The sequence below is a fragment of the Homalodisca vitripennis genome, chromosome 1, assembly GCF_021130785.1.
Source record: "Homalodisca vitripennis isolate AUS2020 chromosome 1, UT_GWSS_2.1, whole genome shotgun sequence".
Classification (NCBI taxonomy): Eukaryota; Metazoa; Arthropoda; class Insecta; order Hemiptera; family Cicadellidae; genus Homalodisca; species Homalodisca vitripennis.
In genome coordinates, this window is record NC_060207.1 from 72,429,388 (window position 1) to 72,452,074 (window position 22,687).

Below are 22,687 nucleotides of genomic sequence, written 5' to 3' on the forward strand. Positions count from 1 at the left end.
GCGTAATTCTGGTTGTAGAGTATTCCCGCTCAGATTTTATGTTTATACAATAGACGAACTAAAGTGAAAAATGGAAACGCTATCGTTTATCTTTAAGAGGAAAGAAAAGAACTTGTTGGCCGTTGAAACAGTTTTCTTATATTCTTTAAAGTTATTCAATTTCCAATGCTCACATGGCAAAAGCTGTTTACTTGAAGACCCTGATAAATGGCATTATCTTCCTACAGGGTTTGGCATTAGCATAAACTGCATGCAGAGAAACTACTAGGAGAAGGTGGTATGTATCCAAGAACACAAAAAATCATTCCCTTTAGATGTCTTATAAAGGTAACATAAGTTTGTCCCTGAAGAACGTAGCTGAACTCCAGATGTTTGACATTTGCTCTGTAGAAAACAGGTTCTGACGAGAATAGTCCGTGGAAGACATGACCGTGGTACAGAAGAAAGTTAATGGATGCGGACATGTGGACAGGACGGTACAAGACAAACAAGACAGAACTGGACGGGACGGCGGAGATGACACCACGGCAGGCCGACTGGTGGCCTAGATACCGGGATCAATCGGCAAGGAAAGTATAGCACTTAGTTGGCTAATGAATTATGTGGGGAAAGCGTTCCGGCAGCTCAGCCCACTTGACTTCGCTCTTCTCCCGAGCCCTCTCCGCCTCGAGCATCCCGCTCTTCTGCGCCATTGTCTCGCGGCGTGGCGGCAGTCGAGCTTTGGTAAAACCGATCAGAGAACAGTTTCCGTTCTCGCGACCCAGATGTGTGTGGACGGACCAGTCTCGGCAGCGACTAGTCGGACAAGGCTGGGAGCAGATTTACGCTCAGTCCGTTAACATATATTCTGTTTCTTTACGCTCTTAGAAGACTGGTACTTTCGATATTTCATCTCTCCAGACAGTTCCCGGCGAGTCTCTATTGGTATTGGATGCATGAAGCTCCACATGCTAAAAATCTCAAATTAGGTTAAGTATAGTCGAAAAGAAGACACATTTTAGGCATACCCTGAAGAAAGGATTGATGCATCCATCTACTCTTCTCTTCGCATTACGCAGTATCATCTACTGGTAGAGAATTTGATCTCTCTAGTTAGCTGAGGGTACTTAATCTCTGCGTCTATAAGAAATCAAGTAAAATATGTTGTCAAATAACTAATCACCTTAACTCTAGAGCTAATTTTGTATAAGAAAAGAATATTAAACACTCCTGTTATTTATTATTTTATTTGAATATATTGTATTTCTAATTTTTATGTATTGGCATTTTTTATTATTAAATTAGCACAATACGCTATTTCCAAACATTCAGTGATTTACTTACACTTGACAATGCTACAATGAAATACAATAGCGTACACTCTGATTAATTTATTACGAGTCTAGCTGCAACCCTCTTCTACAGTGCAGTCAGATGGACAGTCACATCGTTGGAAGTTTGGAAATCCTTTGGCCTGATACTAGAAACCGTCTTTAGTGAAATGTCTTCTCATGCATTGCACTTATGTCTTGCCAAGACATATTCATGCTGGGATTATACTACCTCGAGTATCACGGACCAGAGCAGAAGTAAAACTTCAGTGCAAGATTTATAGTGTCTGTGCTCCAGTACTGCCAGAGGTGGTTAGTTCAGCTCTTGGTTGTAATACTCGTATCTGCAGGCATTAATCAATGCAACACTCGTCACAGCCTCGGGCCTCACTATCCGGTTCATTTGTTTGAGTTACATCTGGCTACGCTTGTTTGCCGATTCACCCTCGGAGCGTTACAGCTTTCTGTATCGAAATAATTGTTTTATGTAAATCAGTTTTGACAGCCGAACACATGTAATTGGGCTATTGAGTCATTGTTTATCTACATTACAACGGTTACCACAACACTTGAATGTAACATTTGATTTCTTTTTAAACGTTTACTTATAAATACATGTAGACGTCTAAATTTACCGATATCGTGAGGAAAGCAACGTGGTCATGATTGGTGATGTTTATGTAGATAACATGCTTTTTTCGGACTTTTACCATCGTCATGTAAAACAAAAGAACAATATTACAGAAAACGTTTCTGAACTTTATCTTAAATTAGTTGAGGCTTCATACATATAATTAGTGCATTTGGTAAATCTTCAGTTGAAATTAGGCCGCTTTAGTTTTCAATACTAAAAACTACCTAAAAAACGAAACATATCAAACAGAATAGAGAATTTCGAATCAATGTAAAGATCATCTAGAATGGTCTAATAAGTAGAAAAAGAACCTCGCTTCCTGATTTTCCGTAACGATTGTAATTTACTATTGGTCACTTGTCAGTTGTCAGTTACAGGTAGGTACAAACAGAAGTATTATATGTGACGTGGTTTTTAATTTAATTTATAAAAAATAGAGTTAGTATTCGAGGTAATGTTACAAGTAGTCGACACACAACATGTACTAACATCCCTGAGAATTCTGCGTGTTATGTTAACTGAGGAAGATATCAAATTGCAGATCTCGAATCGTAGAGCTATTGATTTCTATTATCCGATCGATGTCCGGAAAAACTCCTGTTAGCTTTAAAACCACCACTCGTCAAAAATAAACATTAAAGGAAGAATATTGTATTTATCTTTGGCTGTCGCTAAATTGACGACTTTACTTAACGATTGCTCATTTGCACAGATCTGGGGGTTGGCTAATTAGGCTATTAGAAAGATAGGTGGAGAAACTTAAGGAAGGAGGAAGATGAAGAGATCGAAACTGTTGAAAAATGGCGGACCGGTCATAACGACGTCGGCTAGCGCAGCGACTGACCGGGCAGGTCGGGCCCCAACATTTGTCATAGACTTGTTCCACTTCGCGGTGGGATTATTGGCGAGAACTTGCATTATTTATGGGCAGTGTGAAACCTGAGAAACAACAAATAGCTGTATAGGTTAGCGGTAGATCTGGTGAGTGGTAGAAGCAATGTGTCAGTAAAAAAACGGAACAATCTCCGAAACTTTTTTAATTTTAGACTGAAGGCGTTTTTGTAAACATTCGATTTGGAACTCTGAACTGCGTCTTCTTCTATTTATCGAATCAAAAATTATGGTCTGAGGGTCGAAACAAGAAATCTATTAAGAGATTTTCTTATGAAGTATATTTTCATGGTTTTCTAAAAACAGATCTACCTCGTGCGAAACTGTATCTTTTTGGCTGTACGTAGGAGGAAATTTTCCCCCTCCTCCTCCCCTTCGGCAATCGGCTTCTTGACTTTTATACTATGTCATGAAGTTATTTCTAGTTTAGGGTGAAATTATGTACAGTAAAGCTATGTTTAATCCATTTGATTTTTAATATTTCATATTTCAACGAAGTAAGTATGATTCTAGAAATGTTGAGGTTTAAAGTGTTCCAAAACTAGATTTCTAATTTTCATTGTAAAATGAATACATTATATCTAAAACATTACAGTGATAGTAGTATCTTACAAAATTGGATTACTTTAGATAGTTTTCTGTGTTAAAATCACTGGACAAGAGTTCAAAGACACTTTCGCAAGATAGTCAGTGGTTCGGCGCTCATGACGGTCTAGTGCCGATGAGGCAGAGAGCATGTCGCCACGGCTGTATAGTCAGCTGGAATGCTAATGAGCGTGGTATAACCTCGCCACGTCAATTATCACGATACCACGTGACACAGTTCCCTGGCCCCGGACTCGCGTGCTGCTCACTGCTCAGCATCTTATACTTCACTTTCTTCGGTTCAAATTAAATTACGGGTTAGACTCTGCACTGCCAGGCTCTCTTGTTTACAAAAAGTTCTAAATTTCGGTTGTTAGGTTTGGCAAAATAGCTAAGACATTCTGTAATAAATTTCGATTATTCTTTTTCACACCTAGCATGATTAAAATTGTCAACTTGTTCGTAACCGTATCTCCCACAGTATTAAATCAAAACAGCTGCATTTCTTGGCGTCTTATTCTGTCTGTCTATTCGTTCGTTGGCAGACCCATGTGGGTATCTACTAGAGTAGAACGTAGTCTAACACAAGTGTGTAGACAATACTGTCACAAAGTTTTCATGCTAAAGTGTTCATAGTAAAACCTCCTCTGTTAGGTTCTACCGCTCTTTTGTGTTTGCAGTAGAACTATGCAGGCAAGGGAAAGTTGCAGCATTTCTTGCTCAACTACTCAATTAATTGTTGAATCATTAACATATTGGGAAACATCCTATGCTCTGACGTCGTTAGAATCTAAAAATGATGATGATCGTTGTTTATGGCGTGTCCTCATGGCAGTAAAAAGCAGTACCAGGATGTTATTGAGCGTCCAGTGAGTGGTCTAGTATGTAGATCAGGTTAGTCAATTAACCACATTATCTTAGTGCGATTGCCGGAGTAGTGCGGTAGAAACTTGTCCGGGCCCCGCAAGTAATAACCGGCCCGAGCCTACTACTAGTAGAGATGTGCATCGCAGCGCCGCGCCGGTAGCACAAGTTTAAGCCAATTTTGATAATTACAAGAGTCGGTGTCATTACAAAGTCGTCTTGGTTATCGCCGGCAGATCTGCCCCAGTTCTGTGAAGCGTGCCGTCCAGTCCACCGTTTCGACGCGCTGTTAGCTCGATATTTGCATATCGATCCATTCCTGTTTTACTGCACCCTCATGAGTTCGAGTTTTACCGCTCGTCAACGCTGGAACGTTTCAAATATTGTGAGATGTTATGTCACACGTGGAGTCGTAAACTTTCCCGTGGGAGTTTAGTGATCATTGCTCAATTAATTAATTTAGAGTTTTGCTTTCGGTTTTCGGTTGGGGTAAACATATTTGATTTTTTTAAACAAAGCTGTAGCCACAGTCCTTTAATATATTTTTTTATGAAGAGAGAAAAACAGTTTCTTAATTGAGCAGAAATTGGGAAAATCTTATAATAACATCAGTCCTGAAGACAAATTGTTGAAGATAAGAATATCATTCTTTAAGTTATTACATAAAAATTACTGGAGGAAATGAACATTGATTTATTAAAGCAATTAATTTAATAAAGAAAAATGTATTTCCTTACGTTATAAATAGTTTTTTAAAATCACTCCTTGGAACTCATGTACGGGCGGTAAAAAAATCGCCATTATATCTTTAACCTTTGTTATCAGGACCTTGGTTAAAAATTTTCTTCTGTAATTTCTGTTTATGAATTCCCCGTGTTCATAAACATTTTGTTTCCTTAATATCCCAACCAAAAATTTATTCCACAACTTTAAAAAGACTATGATGGATGGACATCTTTGTTATTTTTTTACAATTTTCAAACGAATATCAAAATATACAAGAATCCAGTTTTTTCAATACGACAACGGATCACCATATAGCGACTTGAGATGTAAGCGAAGACACTACTTAAAAATAATACAGATAACAATTACTAACGGTTTGATTTTAACTATGAATGTTTGAGTTGATTTTTCATGTGTATTTTATTGATGGAGATCCCATTTAAGTTATTTTGGTAATCGTTTGGTCACTGTTAGCTTGAACTCAGTTAGTTCATTGTTCTCAGTATTAATTAACTTGGCCATCATAGCGCTGATACAATTAAATCTCTGTTCATTCTATTGTAGTTCAATACAGTACATATGTCCATTTCAATTCTAAAATTCAATAATGTTCAATATTTTCAGTGATTCATATTTTAGAAAGACCATAAATAAGACTAGGTATATATGCTAGACATGTTTAGAAATAATCTTTAAACACTTTTATGTTTGTTAATAAATTTGGTACATTAGTAGACAATGTAGATGATCACTGTAAATGAAACTTTCCTGTAGAACTGAACCTTGGAAGAGGAGGGCAACGTTTACATGACAATGATGATCCATCAGTTAAGAAAAAAGACATTTTTTTATAATCTTTGAACATATTAAATAAAGTTGAATTAGTGGTTCATTTAGCATGAAATATAAAAGTTAATTTTGTTATTAAATTTATAGCCAAATATTAAATTCCATAATATTTTTTAAATTAAAATAAATAAAAAAATAGGGTGGATATAAAGATGTGGTTTTATATTGTAAGGGACCCGAAAAGAATCAATCGTGTCATCATATGTCTGTTTGTCCATTCTAGGAAGGTCTAAGAGACTTGAGAGATACATAGATTGCTCTTTGTCCAAGAGCAGCAAAATAGCAAGTAAAGTTCTAAATAAATGTAATTGGTGTTATTTGTAGCCTTGACCGCAATGAGGAAAACACAGATTAAACTAATTCATAAACAAACAGAGTACCTATACTGTAAATTTAACAATGTACCATTTTTTCATTGTTATCAAACACATGTGACACAATTTTGTTGGATTTATTGTTATATATATATATATATATATATATATATATATATATATATATATAATATATATATATATATATATAGCATTAAAACAGTATAAATGGCAATAGCCTTATTTTAATTTCAAAAAACATTATACTATATAAATATATACTATATACGAGTGTGTGATTCAAAAAATTCAGGACTTTTTTATCTACTATGGGAATTGCAAATGTCTCACAGCGACTGCGGTTGGCAGCATTATATTTCCCTGACTTCAGCAGTAGACACAGCTGAGTTTGCACGATCAATCATAACATCACAGAAAGTAAACTTTAAGCACAGTTTGATTTGAGAATTACGTTTTTATAGAGTTTTGGCAATTTTTTGTTTAATGATGAAATATGGAATGTGAAAGAATAAGAGCAACGGCGTTTTGGTGTGGAAGTTTTTGTGGTGAAAACTAGGAACAAAACGTTTTCTGAAACCTTTTTGATGTTTACAAGAGGCTTTTGGTTGAAGACTGTCTAAGCCGATCATGTCTGCCATACAGTGGTTCAAGAGGTTTAAAAGATGGCCGAACACTCCACGAGACGACGATGCTCGTTTCCGGACACCCTTCAACGTACAATCAATGATGACAATGTTGCGTAAATGTGAACGCTCTCGTATCGATCAAAGACCGTCTGACTAACAATTCCGTTGAAATTGCAGAATAGTGTAACATATTACATTTGGTTTCCTGTCAAGCAAATTTTTAACTGAACACTTTCAAATGCGTCGTGTTGCAGCAGCAAAGTTTTTGTTCCAAAAAACTGTTTGACTGAAGACCCAAAAACAACACCGAATTCATGTTTCTGAGGAACTTCTTTCTTCAAAAACGGAAAATTACGTCACAAAAGCTTACTATGGGATCATGTCATCACGGTAGACGAGACATGGGTTTTTGGTATACGGATGTGGAAACAAAAAGCCCTAATCATCACAATGGCACATTCAAAAAGGCTCTCCAAGACCCAAGAAACCAACGTCAAGTAAAAATCAAATGTGAAGGTCAAGCGTAGACGGTTTTTCTTTGAATAGTAAAGGTGTCGTTCTCTACTTAGAATTCCTTCCACAAGGTACAAACAATTAATCGTTTTGGTTTATCGTTGATAACCCTCAGAAAATTGCGTAATGCTGTGAGAAGAGAAAGAGATCCTGAGCCTATGGCAAAGTGGTGAATTGGTTCTCACCTTCACACCATGACAATGCTCCTGTTCACTCCTGCATTAGTTATCCGTGAACATTGTGTTGTAAACAACGCAATTACTGTCCATTTCCTCAGCCCCCCTACTCACCTGACCTGGCTCCCAGCAAGCCTTTTATTCCCTTCCCAAAGCTCAAGAAACCCCTAGAAAGGACGAAGATTTTCAAACAGTTTGACCAAATTAAGAAAAAAAACGACGGAGCTGCAACAACACCTTTTACAAAAGAATTAGTTTTCTGTGTGGCCTTTGATCAGTGGAAACACCGGCCGGGAAAAAAGTGTTGGTAGCTTCCCAAAGGGGAGTACTTTTGAAGGAGAAAAATTCGGAAGAAAATAAACCTGTAATTTTGTTAATGAAATCAAAGTGGTATAAAAATTCAGTCCAGGAACTTTTGTGATCACACCTCGTATATACTATATAATATATATTATATATATATATATCATATACTTACAGGGTGATTCAAAACCCTAAACGGCAATCTCTCGTGGAGCTTTATTCTATAGCTAAAAAACAAAGTATAAAAAGTTCATATAAACCATATCCCGGAAACGCTTCGTTAGCGAGTTACGGCCTAGCGAAAGATTTCGCCCCTATTTCCAAAAACCCTTGGGTGAAGGTCAGGCCGTATAAAAATGGTAAAGGTACTTACAAAGATATCATATACTATTGTTTATTTTATGTTTTTTATTTTATATCTTACAAATTTATTAAAAATTCGCCCAGAACCTGTAAATGCAATACTTTCAGAGCATTATCTTTACGTAAAAACACAAGGAATTTGGTGCAAAGAAATAACACATTTTTTGTGTTTAACGTAAGATTACTTTCCATAAATGTTAAAATAAAGGTCATTATTTCTTAAACAGAATTTGTAGAAACATTTAATTCTGAAAAAGAATCATGTGAAATTACATAGGAACGACAAAAATTAATAATAGGTATTGAAAATTTTCGCTTTATTTAAAAATAAAACAGACGCACCAAAAATGCATATTTCTTATCTGCATAAAATAATTAACTAATGTTTATCGGTTGTGCGTAACACTGATCATTTATTCTAGACTGAACAATTAACATTAAAAATGTATTTAACCTTTATCAAAAACTGTAATAATCACCTATAACCAGTTGCTCCAAAGTGTCCCTCCCGTTTGTTAGCAATTGCACGGTTATCGCACGGACGAATCCACTCTTATCTAGGCGGCTGGTTTCATAACGTTTTGGAGCATTCTGATAGTTTCTGCCGCCATAATGTAATCCGATTACGTAACTCCTCTATGGGTGTTAATTACCGGTTTTGAATAAACAATTGACTTCATCCAACTCCATAAGGGATAAAAAGTCTGCGCTTGGCGTGAGGTTCCAGGGAGACCGTGGTGTGCCATTTTACTGGTCCATTTTCGACCAATCCATTGTCTAACCGTATGTATCTAGTTTAAATAGTTTATCACATCATTAGAAAAATGGTGGAAGGTGCTCCCGTCTTGGCATCAACCATGGTATTTTATTCTTTTTTGAACAGTCAGGAAATATTCTTCCAAGAGGGATAGGCCAGGTTCGTTCTTAAAAAAATTTAAGTACGGCTACTCCATTAATGTTTCGATTAGGAAGGAAAACAGGGACCAAATCAAAATTTATCACCCAGAACACCAAGCCATACATTGGACTGAAAATAGTATGTTTGAAAAATGCCATCGTCGCGATGTTTCATGTGGGTTGTCGTACGCCCAAGTAATTGGGTATTACGAAAATTTAAAATTACCATTTTCCTAGTTTAAAACAGCAGGATTCAACAGTAACCGGAGAATAAGCCGAAGCAAAATAATGATGTCGTAAACAATTTTTCTTCTTAACCCGAGCGGCAGAAAAAATCTTACCGTTTTATTATGATCTCTGCTGGGTTAATTAAAGTCTTGAACACGTGTTTATATGGAATGGCGTACAACTGTGCTTCATGAATGTGACCGCCAGCCCATAACAAACGCTTGGGACCTGGCAAATTAATTTTAACTGACTGAATAATTCCGTCTGGTGCCTTGTGGTTTGGTGGATCAATTTCTTCAGCATTTTATTATTGCTTGTTTCAGTTATTATAGTATCCTGTGCGCTACGTTGCACGACCATTATCTATTCGCGATCGCGGTTTAAAGCTACCAGTCTCTAAGTCGTCTCTTCTCCACAGCTTCAAATGTTTTGCGATCAGGTGTTCTTCGATGTGGAAAAGTACTCACGATATTCCTGAACTGCAAGCTAAAACCATTCTGTATAACTTTGCCGTAAATCCAGTATCATGTACCGTATAACTCTTCAAACGAATACATACGCATTTAACATTATCTGTCCATTATTTTACTAAGATAATTACACTACACATTTAAAAAATACTAGCTGTTTCCCGCGGCTTCGCACGCGTCCTCTTAAGCTTTGATCCCGTCTATATTTCTCTTTGCCTTCAAAATAGTGTTTTTGATAGTATTAAAATATACGTTAAACCTACTGTTTTGTAATTGCAGTTTTAAAATATTTTGCAGGCAGCTTTTGATAACTTTTCATATCTTTTGCAGTAGCAGCCTTGTGTGGGTTAGATTACATCAATGGGCATTGCGTATATAACCTTCTAAATAGAAAAATACACAATTTTTCATAGTGATCTGTCCAATAGGTTTCTTGTGAGTCTAAAAGGACCAAACACCCACAAAACTACATATTGTATATATTAAGAATGCATGAAACAGTTTCAACAAAATTTGTCGTTTTCTCTTAAGCTTATGCTCCTTTTGCTTTAAAACTATAAGTGTAAAGAAATTTATTATATAAAATATATTTCTTGTCGCATTATATAATGTTTACCAAAGAAAAACAGCTGATTAAAAAATTTGAAAAGACTCTTTACTTACTAACATATGTTTGCTGCAATGCATTTCTTACGGTATTTCTGTTAACCAGTGGTGGCGGAATCCTGAATCGGAAAGGGATAAAAAGTTATCCTATAACCTCTCTTTACAGATCAAGAACGGAAACAAATTAAAAAAAAAATTAGGCGAATTCCGTCCAGCCGTGTTGTGGGTAGAGTGATGCTGTTACAACACGAACGGTTCATTTTTATATTAATAGATTTAATAAAAATATTTTATACACATATGTATAAAATATTTCCCAAAATTAATTCACAGGATCTCACAAAAAACAATCTGTCACACGCCACAATACAAAAACCTCCATAAAGGTTTTTATTCAAATATTATCTTCATACGAACCTTAATTGTTTGATCAGTGCTTATATAGCCAACCTTTTGCAAAGAAAAATATGACGATAAAAAGTGTTGATCTAAATTGAGATTCAGCTGTTTACTCACACAAACCTAAACAATTAGTACTAATATTTTATGCAGATAAGAATATGCATTTTTGTGCCGTCTGATTTTATTATTTAAAATAAAGCTAAATTTCAATACCTATTTATTAATTTTTTTCTTAAGTACATTCCATGAATCTTTTTCCAGAATTAAATGTTCTACCAAAATCTGTTTAAGGAAAAAAATTGACCTTTATTTAACAATTTATTGGAAGTTATCTTACGTTTTAAAAACACAAAAATGTGTTATTTCTTTGCACCAATTCCCCTTGTGTTTTACGTAAGATATCTCTGAAAGATATTGCTTTTACCAGCTCTGGGAGCGGACCGAATTTTAAAATAAATTTTTTTCAAACATATAAAAACATAAAAACACTCGTATTTTGTATCTTTGTAACTACTACCTTTACCATTCTTTTATTACGGCCTGACCTTCACCAAGGGTTCTGAAAAATCCGGGCGCAATCTTTCGCTAGGCGTAAATCTACGCTACACGAAAGCGAATTTCCGGGCATATGGTTATATGAACTTTTATTTACTTGTTTTTAGTCGTATAAGATAAAAGCTCTCGAGAGATTGCCGTTTTAAGGTTTTGAAATCACCCTGTATATTATACTATATCTTATCTTATATATATAAAAATTCTTGAGTCACGATGTAATGTTGCCAATAAACTCCAAAACTGACCTGAACCAATTTCCAATCAAATTTCACATGTTATCCGTACATTTAAGTCTAACTTAAGAAGATAGATAGTTAATTCATCTGAAATTATACCGTCTGTATTTCGTGGAATATAAACGAATAAAAAATGAAGAAAAAGTTTTCAAACGTCGCCTGCACATTATAACCTGCAATTACGGGAGATAAGCTACGTATATTAAACAGTGAAAACACTAATTTGAAGGCGACTAAGTTAATGATGTATAATTGTCTAAAACCTAAATTTTTTGGTTTGAACTTAAAGGTTTGAGTGGTAGAACCACTTTGTAATAAAATACATTAATGCGATGTAACAAATACAATTTTTGGACATATTTTCTTGATCGTGACATCAAAGGTAAAAATCTACATACGGGTATTGGAAATATAATTTCCTTCAACCAGAAATGCTCATACGGCGGGCAAAACGTAACTTCGAAAAGCCGGTGCGAAAGCCGTCGGGGGAAACAGCTAGTATGTTATATATTATATATATAAATATATATTATTTATATATATATATATATATAAATGGTGAACATTTTAATTTAACATGCAACGCCATTACACTCTATTGTGTTCTTTAATCATGTTTTATTGGTCAGTGCTGTGTATTTGTGTGTGTGGTTTGTATTAGTGATAAAACTATTCAAAAATAAACTTTAAATTATCCGTTGGAATAATCTTGGCTAAACGACTAATTTTTTAGCTTATTTATTTAGTTATAATATTGATATAAATTACTAATTAGAAGCTATTGTTTACTACAAGGTTTACAGCATAGGCAAATCTGTTAAGTAGCCAATTTAACCCAACGCATCAAGAAGTAACTAAACTGATTAGAAAAAATAAAATAAATATTAAAACCAAAATATTTTTTTGCGAAATAATTGCCATTTAAGAAAATTGTTCCTTTATATTTAAAAATGTTGGTTTCATAGTAGTACAATATTAACATTTGTTCTTTTTCGTGCAAACCAACCCAATACAACCAACAGTGTGCAATTATTTCACTATTTTTACATTAGCAACATTTTAAGGATCCAACTGATGAGTACTATGATTGTGTGAAACTCATGCACACCTGTGAACCGTTCTCAACGTTATCCTGCAGTCCTTGGATATGATATTAGCTCTTTTCTGTGAATAATTGTTGAGAAACTTTCATCCACTTAATTACTTTCTCTCGTACTCATGATAACATGATGTGATGCACATTGTCGTACCTATGTACAAGGTTCTACATTTTCTAACTAAGGTACTTTTATCTACAAAAATTACTCATGAACTTAAACAGTGTTGGTTTTGAACCAAGGATTCGTTTGAAAACATCGTAACAGGAACTGCATTTCTATGAATTAATTCTTAAAATTTTCTTCCGTCATTTCGGTACTTTGGTTTTATTATACCAACCATATCCTTATTGGGGGGCAGAAATTGTTGTACAAAATATGTAATTCCTAACTAATATAAATATGTAATTACAAACTGTAATTCCTTACAATTACTGTATCAACTTTGTTTTCTGAGCTTGTATTACGTGATCCAAGCTTGAATTTAGGTACTACCTCGAGGAGTAATTCTGATTTATACTTCCCCGGGCTCAGATTACTCATCATTAACAAACACTTCTACAGCACAGGAAAAGCAGCGACACGGAAGTACACTGTTATACAAACAACTCAAGGACAGTGCAGTGGCTTTAAGGGGTAACCGAACAAAAATCGTAGTCACACAATTTACTTAATACAAATGTTAATATATCTTATTTTAGACAAAACATTGTTTCCTTGAAATTTTAAAGCAAGATTCAGTGTTATATATATTTTAATGTAATACATATATAATACATATAAATTGTTGTAATTGTGAAAGACATTCGACACTCATTTAAACCTCACACTATGTTTTTCCTTAACTTTATACTCTCAAAAAAGAGTTGTGCGTGGAACAAATTCTCAACATATTTTTAAACATATCTATGTACCAGGTTCACAACATAAATAATTTACTCTCAACCTAAAACATAAATGTCCTTCCTCAAAAAACACGTTCTCAGACATTTTTTCAATGTGCACAATCTTCATTAGAAAACATTTTATGAGTAGCATATATACATAATCATAGCTTATGTACTGCTGTTCATGTAAATTTGATCAAATGAACATCTTAATAGGATTAAAAAGATTGCTTTTTCAAAGAGAGATTTAATTCCAGACATTAATTACGAACAAGAAGATAACTGTCAAATAATTGAAGCATGTCAAAATAATGAAGAACAATATAACGTTATTCTTAGTCATAATAAACGTATGGTTACATATAAAAGCGAAACTAAACATTTGTAAACTTATCCAACTAAATGATGATAAGGTAGATGTAATATCAAAAGGACTTAATTTTGTCCTGACGCCTACATTTGATTTTATAAAACTAGTTTCGGATACTTTGGAATCTGTAAATGAAGTTGGGATGAGACGCTATTTTTTAAACAACTCTACTAATTTACAATGTATTGAAAATAAAATTGATGACTCACTAATTAAGTTTAAATCTAAATCTAGTTGGGAAGCATCCAAACTAAGTTCGAATCATCATCCAGTGGACAATTTCTCAATATTGTTATATCCAATATCGCTCATCCAAATTTTCCTGAATGTTTTCTGAAAACCTCTAATTTTAATGAAAGTAAAAAAAAAATTATTTCCGTAGATAAATGAAATACTAAAGTAATAATGAGTACAGTTTATTATGTATTAGAAATTTAAAAAATAAAATGATGAAGATACATATAAAAATCTCAACGAATACCTATAAGAGAACAATTCTATTAAAAAATTTCAAATTGTTTAGTAAAAATTAAAATGTGTTCGAAAATTCAATAGATCTAATGGTTCCACAACATCCAAGCACGCCAGTCTTTTATATTCTCCCAAAATTCCATAAAATAATGATACCACCACCAGGGCGTGGTCATTGTTATCTTCTTGTTCATCACTTACGGAAAGGATATCATCATATATCGGTACACTATATCAGACAAGACTATGTGGTTTTCAACAACACTTGAAATCATTCATACAAAATTCGGATGACTTCTTATATAAAATCAAAAATGTAACCCAACCTCTTCCTTAGGATTGCAGTATTGGTCGCTATTGATGTCACATCTTAATACACAAATAAAGAACACTAAGTAGGAACCAAAACTGGAACATAATATCTTAATTAAGTCTAATTGATACAACACCTAGTACCCCGTTTATTACAAAACTAATCTAGTATTTTGTGCTTACAATCAATCGCTTCTGTTTTCAAGGTACGTTTAGTATACAACGAAGAGGCACAGTCGTGGGGACACGAATGGTCCGTCATATGCCAACCTTTATTTGGGGAAACTAATCGAATTTTCACGTCAGCCAAAATTAAAAGTCTATATTTTTTTAAACGTTTCATTGATAAAGTTGTTTTATTTGGACACATAGAATGAATAATTCAACAGCATCTTTAATACACTTAAATAAATTTAGCAAACTGAAATTATTATTTAAAACGTTTCTTATTTCAGTAACCTATTTAGATATGGAAGTATTTATGTAAAATGTCATTTAAAAACAAACGTGAAAAAACAATAATACTATGCAATATTTAAACTACGAGATATCATTCAGTGTACATCAAGAAAAATATACCTAAAGGCTTAGCTCACAGAGTTCTTCAAAAAGTATGTAGCAACACAGCAGACGGAGAAATAAATTGATGTTGTAATAAATGCATCTTAAAAAAAGGTTACCCAAGAAAACTACTCATAGAAAAACTCAAATCTAAAAAAATACAAAATTTAAAAATAGCGATCCAAAATTAATTGTTCAATACCATCCAAGACTTCATAAAATCAATAATGTTCTTCAAATAGTACGGTATTTCATATGTTACATCATTCTAGTTCAGACAATCATATTCTCAAAACAACTCCTAGAGTAATCTTTAGAAGATATCCAATTCTTAAAGATGTATTGGTCAAACCTGAATTACCAATTACAAACACAGAAGACAAATCCTTACAACAACGAAAAGGACTATAAACTGGAGTATGGTGAATCTAAAATGTAATTTACCAAATTCAACGTAAACAAAATTTCATACAGATCATACTGGATCAACTACAAATACCAATCACAGGATAACATTTTAATATAAATAACATTGTGCTGGACGTTTAATGCCAATAACAGCAAAAATTAGATAGTGAAAGGAGGTCTGCCTCGTGCCTTTTCTTAGTTTTACTGCTGCGTGGTTCAATATCTGTTTGAGGCCTTCCTCGAGGTTGACTATTGGTTTTTCTCTTTTATAGCTATTGCTAGTTTTCCTGGTAAAAATACTTCCTTCTTCAGCCATGAATTATATAAATACCTTGATTCAAAACGCTTCCGTTTCTACCCCATCCTCCCACTAGTTGTCCATGTTAAAAAAGCCTGTCATAATTACTTCGGGAAGTTTGCTCAAACATTCTTGTAACTTGTATATATTCCGTGATAAATTTTTAGGTCACTTTGTGTTCTTGAAAACCAAATCTCCTCAAGTTCTTGAAATGTCAGAATCAGAAAACAGTTATGTAATTAGTAAATTCGCTAACATATGCAGATAAACTTCGTGTCAAATTAAAAAGCAATATTGGTACAAACATTTAATAAAAAAATTACAACATTATAATTTATGTTTTAAAAACTTACTCAAGTTTAATTACCTGTAATAACATATGTATGTGATATGACATTTTTGATCTTAGTAATCAAACACGTTTCATCTACTCGTATTATTTATGATAAATTTATTCTATACTATATGTAACTATTAATACGCGTACTTACATTTGTCATCAACATACATTGCTACAATTTGAAAAATCCTGCGCATTTACTTACGATAATACATTATTTTGAGTCAGCGGCTTCGGTACGGATTAGGCTAGGGAACCCTTATCTACAAACTCTGAACTATGAACAGTTGATTGAGGTTTACTGGTCACAAATATGGAAAATTAGTAATTATCTTATGTTATTGCCTTCTAATTAGAGTTATAATAAACTAAATTATCATATTTTGTAATTTTCATTTTTGCGACGCACAGTCAAGACACTGGTTGCAGCACTGTAAGGTAATTGACCGCTAGGCCTTGACAAAGCGTGGGTGACAGGGGGAGAGAGTTGCGATAAAACAATTCCGGACATTTATCGGCTAAAGATCGCCCAACAACAATACTCGTACTCCGGTAAGCAGATCAACCAAAATCTTACAAGACGTTTAATGTCAGTTTGTGATCGGTATAATACCTAAGTACAGAAATTTCACTATTTTACTACTCACAGTGATTGATGAATTAACACTGTTAAATAAATACTTTTGGACTCATCTAATTAGATTAGGTGTTCATTGAATTGATAACGAAATTATAAACTGTGAAACTTAAATACATGTGTTATAAAAATATATAGTATAGCTATAATAAGAAATGTTTATGTGTTAGTATTTTTTTTTTTTTTTTTTTTTTTTTTTTTTTTTTTCAAGTAAGCTTTCATGCTCATAGACTCAACTTAATTTTCTGCTGATCCATACAGATTTGTAGTGAGAAACTACATGTTAGTCTGAATGTTTCAAACATAAAGGGGCACTAATGCTACCAAAACTAGAAGCTCATACTCTTAAGAAAGAAAGATTTGTTTTATGAGGAAATGCAATATCCACTGTTTTGCTGAGGTCCAGAGGCATGTAGTTGATTTCAGCCTACCTTACAGCGAAATCAATGGATGATTGAAGAAATAAATGGTCTGTCACTCCCATGATTGTTAGATACATATTAATATCGTCAGCATAAAGATATATGTTTATACATATTAATATTGTCAGTATAAATATTGATGTTTATACATGTTAATATCTTCAGCATAAATATATATGTTTACGTTTGCATTTGTTTTGACATTCAGAACAAACTTATTGATAAACAAGTAGAAAAAAGATCACCCAATTTGGAAACCTTCAGGTATTTCTTAAATAGCAATGAAATTCTCAGAATAAAACCCAACAAATAATCCTTTAAATGTTCTGTCCTGTGAGTAGCACTTAATTTCCAATAAAATTAGTAAAAAATCAAATGCTAGAAAGGCCCATGTGGAGATAAATTTGAAGAAAAGTTTGGGTTTATTTTTGTTAAACTTAAGCAATGAATTAATTGTAATTTTTTTCCTTGAATAACTACAATAAATTTTATTTTTGAAAATGAAATAAAATATTATGTTTAATGTGATATAAATTAAATATATTTGGAACATGACTATTCTACTTACTTTTGATTTAATAGCAATGTTTGCATTTTACTGGCACAGGGGTTCAAGTAGTTTTTAGATGTAAATGAACGGGTCCAACTCGTTAAATAATATTTTTAGAGCTTATATTTTTAAATTTTGTAATAAATGTGGGAAATTGTGTAATGTTATCTTTATTCAGGAGGTAAAGATTACAACCAAATTTAAATTTCATAAATTTAGAATAATTTTAAATAATTACTTGAATTTCCTGATACCTATAAAACAATAATTACTTATAGACTCTTTGGTGTTTGAGCCTTTTAATTCTCATGTGGCCAATACTGATTGCTAATGTATTATTGTTGTTGCAGGGAGTGCCCACGTCAGTTGACCAACAGAACGGCAGTAACAGACCACGGTTTGTGGCAGTCACATCACTAGAGGATGTGCAGGCCGTGCGCTGCGCAGAGTTTCATCCCAATGGCAACCTGTACGCGGTTGGCTCCAATTCTAAGACTCTACGCATCTGTGCTTATCCTAAACTCTCTGATCTCAGGTAATATGTTTGTCTCATGTCGTGTTTTGTTATTGCTTTTCAAACACACACACACACACACACATATAGATATGTATATATTGGCATAAGTAGGTGCATTTAATGAAATTACAATTATTTATATGCGTAAATTGTATGCCTAAATATATAAACCAAAATGTTGTTGTAATGAGCTAAGCATTTTTGTTAGTTTAAACGAAATTAAAATTCAATAATTATTCTCACTTCTTTCAAATACAAAAAATTGTTTTTACTTTAACCTACTTACATTTCTTTATATCTAAGGTATAGAATCATTTCATAACTTATACTAGGGTCTTATACAAAACTGTGGCTCACTCAGCGGACACAGAATTCGGGTTGAGTTCTGTTGCAGTTTATAAGATTGAAACTTGTGACATTGAGCCACTTGGTTTCTTAAGAGCCATATAAATATGCATTAAAATGGTTCTAATACATTCTAAGCTTGCCATAGCTCTCAGCCTCTGGAAGCTCCCCAGGCTGGGGAAGTTCTTGACCATCCCAGACTTTAACAGGTCTCAGCATCAGACAGGCTCGGTCTTATGGTATTCTCAGCAACTAACAGATTCCCGATTCTGGTAGCTCCCGTTCTCTGGGAGTTCTGAGTTTCTAATTCCTCTCAGCTCTTGGAGGACATAGATAATTGTGTCTTTTACCGTTGCTGTCTGATCTATGAAGTTTGAGGTTCTGATAGATACCATCTTCTGATTGCTCCCAGCCTCTGGGAGGTTCATTCTCTGGATCTTACAGCCTCTGAGAAGTCCTGGTCTTCGACAGCCCCCACCTCTAGCAATTCCTGCTCTTAGGCAGATACGAAACTCTGTTTGGCTTCTGTCAGCTCCTAGTCTTTTTTGGAGCTCTCTGGTCATGGAAGCTTCTGGCCTCTGGGAGCTCTCAGCTTCAAACTCGTCATACTGGCTTCTGATAGTTACCAGCCTCTGGGAGTTCTGGTCTATGGGAGCTCTCCACTTGTGGCAGCCCTTGGTATCTTTAAGCTTTCAGCCTCTTGGACACTCTGGCCTTCACCAGCTACCCAACCATTGGCATGACTTGGACCTTGGCAGGTTCTGGCCTCTGGCAAAGTCTCGACCTTCAGAAGCCACCTAGTATATATACAAGGTGGCTGACAAGTACCAGCTTCAGGCCGCCCCCAATCTCTTGCAGATTTCAGTTACAAAAATCCAGTTATAAGCAAGCATGACCTTCGGCAGCACCTGGTCTCTGTAGTAGTTGAGTAGGAAAAGGTTTTGACCCTTGGGCTTCACCTCTTTCAGTCAGATTGACCCAAACAACAAACGTGATCTTGCCATTCACTTGTAGAACTCTGCTACAAAGCTTTGTAAAGATGTGTTAACAATTGTCATAATCGTGAAGATACATAGATAGAGAATGTTTACATATACACATTAGAAATCTACCTAATACTGAATGTTATAAAAGCTAGTCTACAGTAGTATAATGTGCTTTTTGAACTACTTTATACTATTATAATTTGTTTAATCTATAGAACCTTCTAAGTTGTCATTCTGTATACAACATTAGTTCATTATTTTTAAAGACAGTATTTCTGTACTTTTAACCTGTATTGTATTTTGTACTGGAAGTGGTGGTAATCAGCGTCTTATTTTGTCTTGTTATAAAATTTGTTTTATGTAAGGAGCTTAAAATAGAAACAATCAATAACACATCTAGCTATAAATAGTGTGAAAAGCACATTTACTTGACAAGCTCTTCATACCAATATAAATCTTTTTTAATAAGTAAAAAGGCTTAACAAGTCTGTAACAACTAAACCACTGACTGCCATGAAATAAAGGTCTGTTTACATTTTTATATTAATAATTAAAATAGTACAATATTAAATTCTGTTATCCAAGAAGTTTACATTCTGTACAAAAAAAAAAAATGTAATTGTTACACTCCCTCCTTTCTTTGTCATCATTGGTTTATCATTAACTAATAAACAACATTAGGGATCCATTTCTGGTAGATTTGGGTTGTATGGTTATATTTTCATTTGAGCAGAACAAGTGGTGATATCCTGAAGTTATTCATGCAAACCCAGGACAGTATGGTTTTGGTTGATTGCACACATTATTGTCTCAATATAATGTTTAACATTATTGTAAAGATATCAGGTGACCACGAGAGAGAAAGTGTGCAGAAAGCAACGGCAGTGTAACCGGCGATCTATCGACACTTTCACTCATCCCGTTCCGTATCATTACACATCCAGATCAGTCTGACTCATCTCCTCGTATATTGTATATCATCACACTCTCTCCGTGTTAAACACTTGTCAATTGCCTATTTGTCATACGATCAAACCAAATATCCTCTTTCCGTTTGGTCTAAACTAAGTGACTTACATTGTGTTCCTGTACAAAGTTTGTGCTTTACGTGTATTTATCTAGTTAATAATATCCTCAGCTCTTCTGCAGATCATAAATACAATAAAGAATAGAATAGAATAATTTTACTAACTTTAATCTTAATAAGAAATCTAAAACTGAATTTTATGATTATTAATATTTTGAACCTGACCTCTTCATCTTTGGTTGAGAAAAGGTACAGCTAAAACTTAGAGAATTAGATTGATTGAGTCCCTTATCTACAATCCCACACTGAAAGTCATGTCAAACCTTTTGGTTCCTTAAAGACCTTTTTGTTTTAAGTGCAAAGGATTTATTTTCAGTATCTTTATATCCAGTACTAAAATAAATTCATTTAAGATGGCATAGAGATTTATTGTCATTGTTCATTGTGTTGACTTGAACTGCTGTTTTAAATGTTAAAATATTTTAAACTTTACATCTGTCTGTTCTTGATTTTATAATTTTAAGAGATAAAAACATGAATCTCTCACACAATCCACCATCCCTGTTATATTGTTTCGGTTATATATTGTTGTTTTAGTGGTACAAAAACTAATGTAAAAACAGAAAATTATAAAGTGATTTTTAATCATAGTTGACCACTGATTATAATATTACTACATTATGTTGTAAGACAGAATATGTAAACAAAATTAAATGCAACTTTCATGTAACACTAGTATCTGAAGGATAAGCAGATAGTGACTTTTGGCTGATAAGGACATTGCATCTGTATCACACATGCCAGTAGAGATAAACTATACGATTGTTTTGCCAATTAAACAGTTTTGCCTTTTGCCATCCCAATAAAGGTAGCTAGCTTATCAAAGATCAAGCAGATGAGGAAAGTATTCTAGTATTGGCCCAATGGGAAGACTGCTCTTTTGATCATTGTTCCGACACTACCATAGATGTGAGCTAAAAGTGAATTTTGTGGTATTGTTAAAAAAACAATATTACACGTTGCACAAATTTTCAATATAATATTTGAACTCACCAAGTCGAGCACTGTCAGCAATTTACCGACTCTCTACATAAAAATGACTTCCTGTGAATAAAAATGAGATTGTACATCTCATGACAATTTATTTCAGATAATCCATGAGAATTAGTTGAGTAATGAGATAACTATGCGTGTGACTGCACACAAAATGTAGGTTTTTAGTGTACTCTGACTATTGAGATACTCTGGTATTCAGTAGATGTGTTTTTCTATTATAAGTTTATCATTTAATAATTGTTTTTTGAAATGTATATACAAGTATATATCCAATGCTGTATTTAAATAAAAGTTGAACCATTATAAATATAAATATATATCATTGCTAGTTTTAATGTATTTCTAACATATTATATTTATGTAGCAACTTTTTATGTAATGTGTCTGTTTTTAAATACGAGTATAATCAGAAAAAAATACTTTTAGTACCGAATAAATCTAACTGTAGTTCATGTGGGGAAAAGGATGATGCCTTTTATCTGACTGCCTGAACCATGAGTCAACCAGCTAATGAGTTACCATTGCCTCATGTTCTGCATAAACAATGTAATCTGCTCAGATGAAGGAAGATGCTAGAGTTTGTGATGTAATGTTAAATAGACTGGAGCTAACAGCTGCCTCCCCTCCACTCCTACACCTCTCTCCTTCTTTAGTGTCACTGTTCTTTCAACTTAACAGTCTCTCCACAAACTCTGGTAGTAGCACTTGATTTTCTCCTGAAAATCTTTTAATAAAAAACACAATTTTTACTATTTTAAATAATTGTTTATTTACTACATTCGCTTATTCAAAGTATAATCATAATAACTTCTAGGCATATCCCTGAGCGACAAC

The 22,687-nt window shown here is 33.9% G+C and overlaps 1 protein-coding gene across 2 annotated transcripts in view; it reads left to right on the forward strand.

Moving 5' to 3' along the window:
• LOC124364440 (WD repeat-containing protein 47) overlaps nt 1-22,687 on the forward strand; it is a 327,293-nt gene that overhangs the window by 295,874 nt on the left and 8,732 nt on the right. For both annotated transcript variants that reach the window (XM_046819939.1, XM_046819945.1), the window contains one exon: nt 18,273-18,457. In XM_046819939.1, coding sequence (XP_046675895.1) covers nt 18,273-18,457 — 185 coding nt within the window. The remainder of the gene's footprint in view (nt 1-18,272; nt 18,458-22,687) is intronic.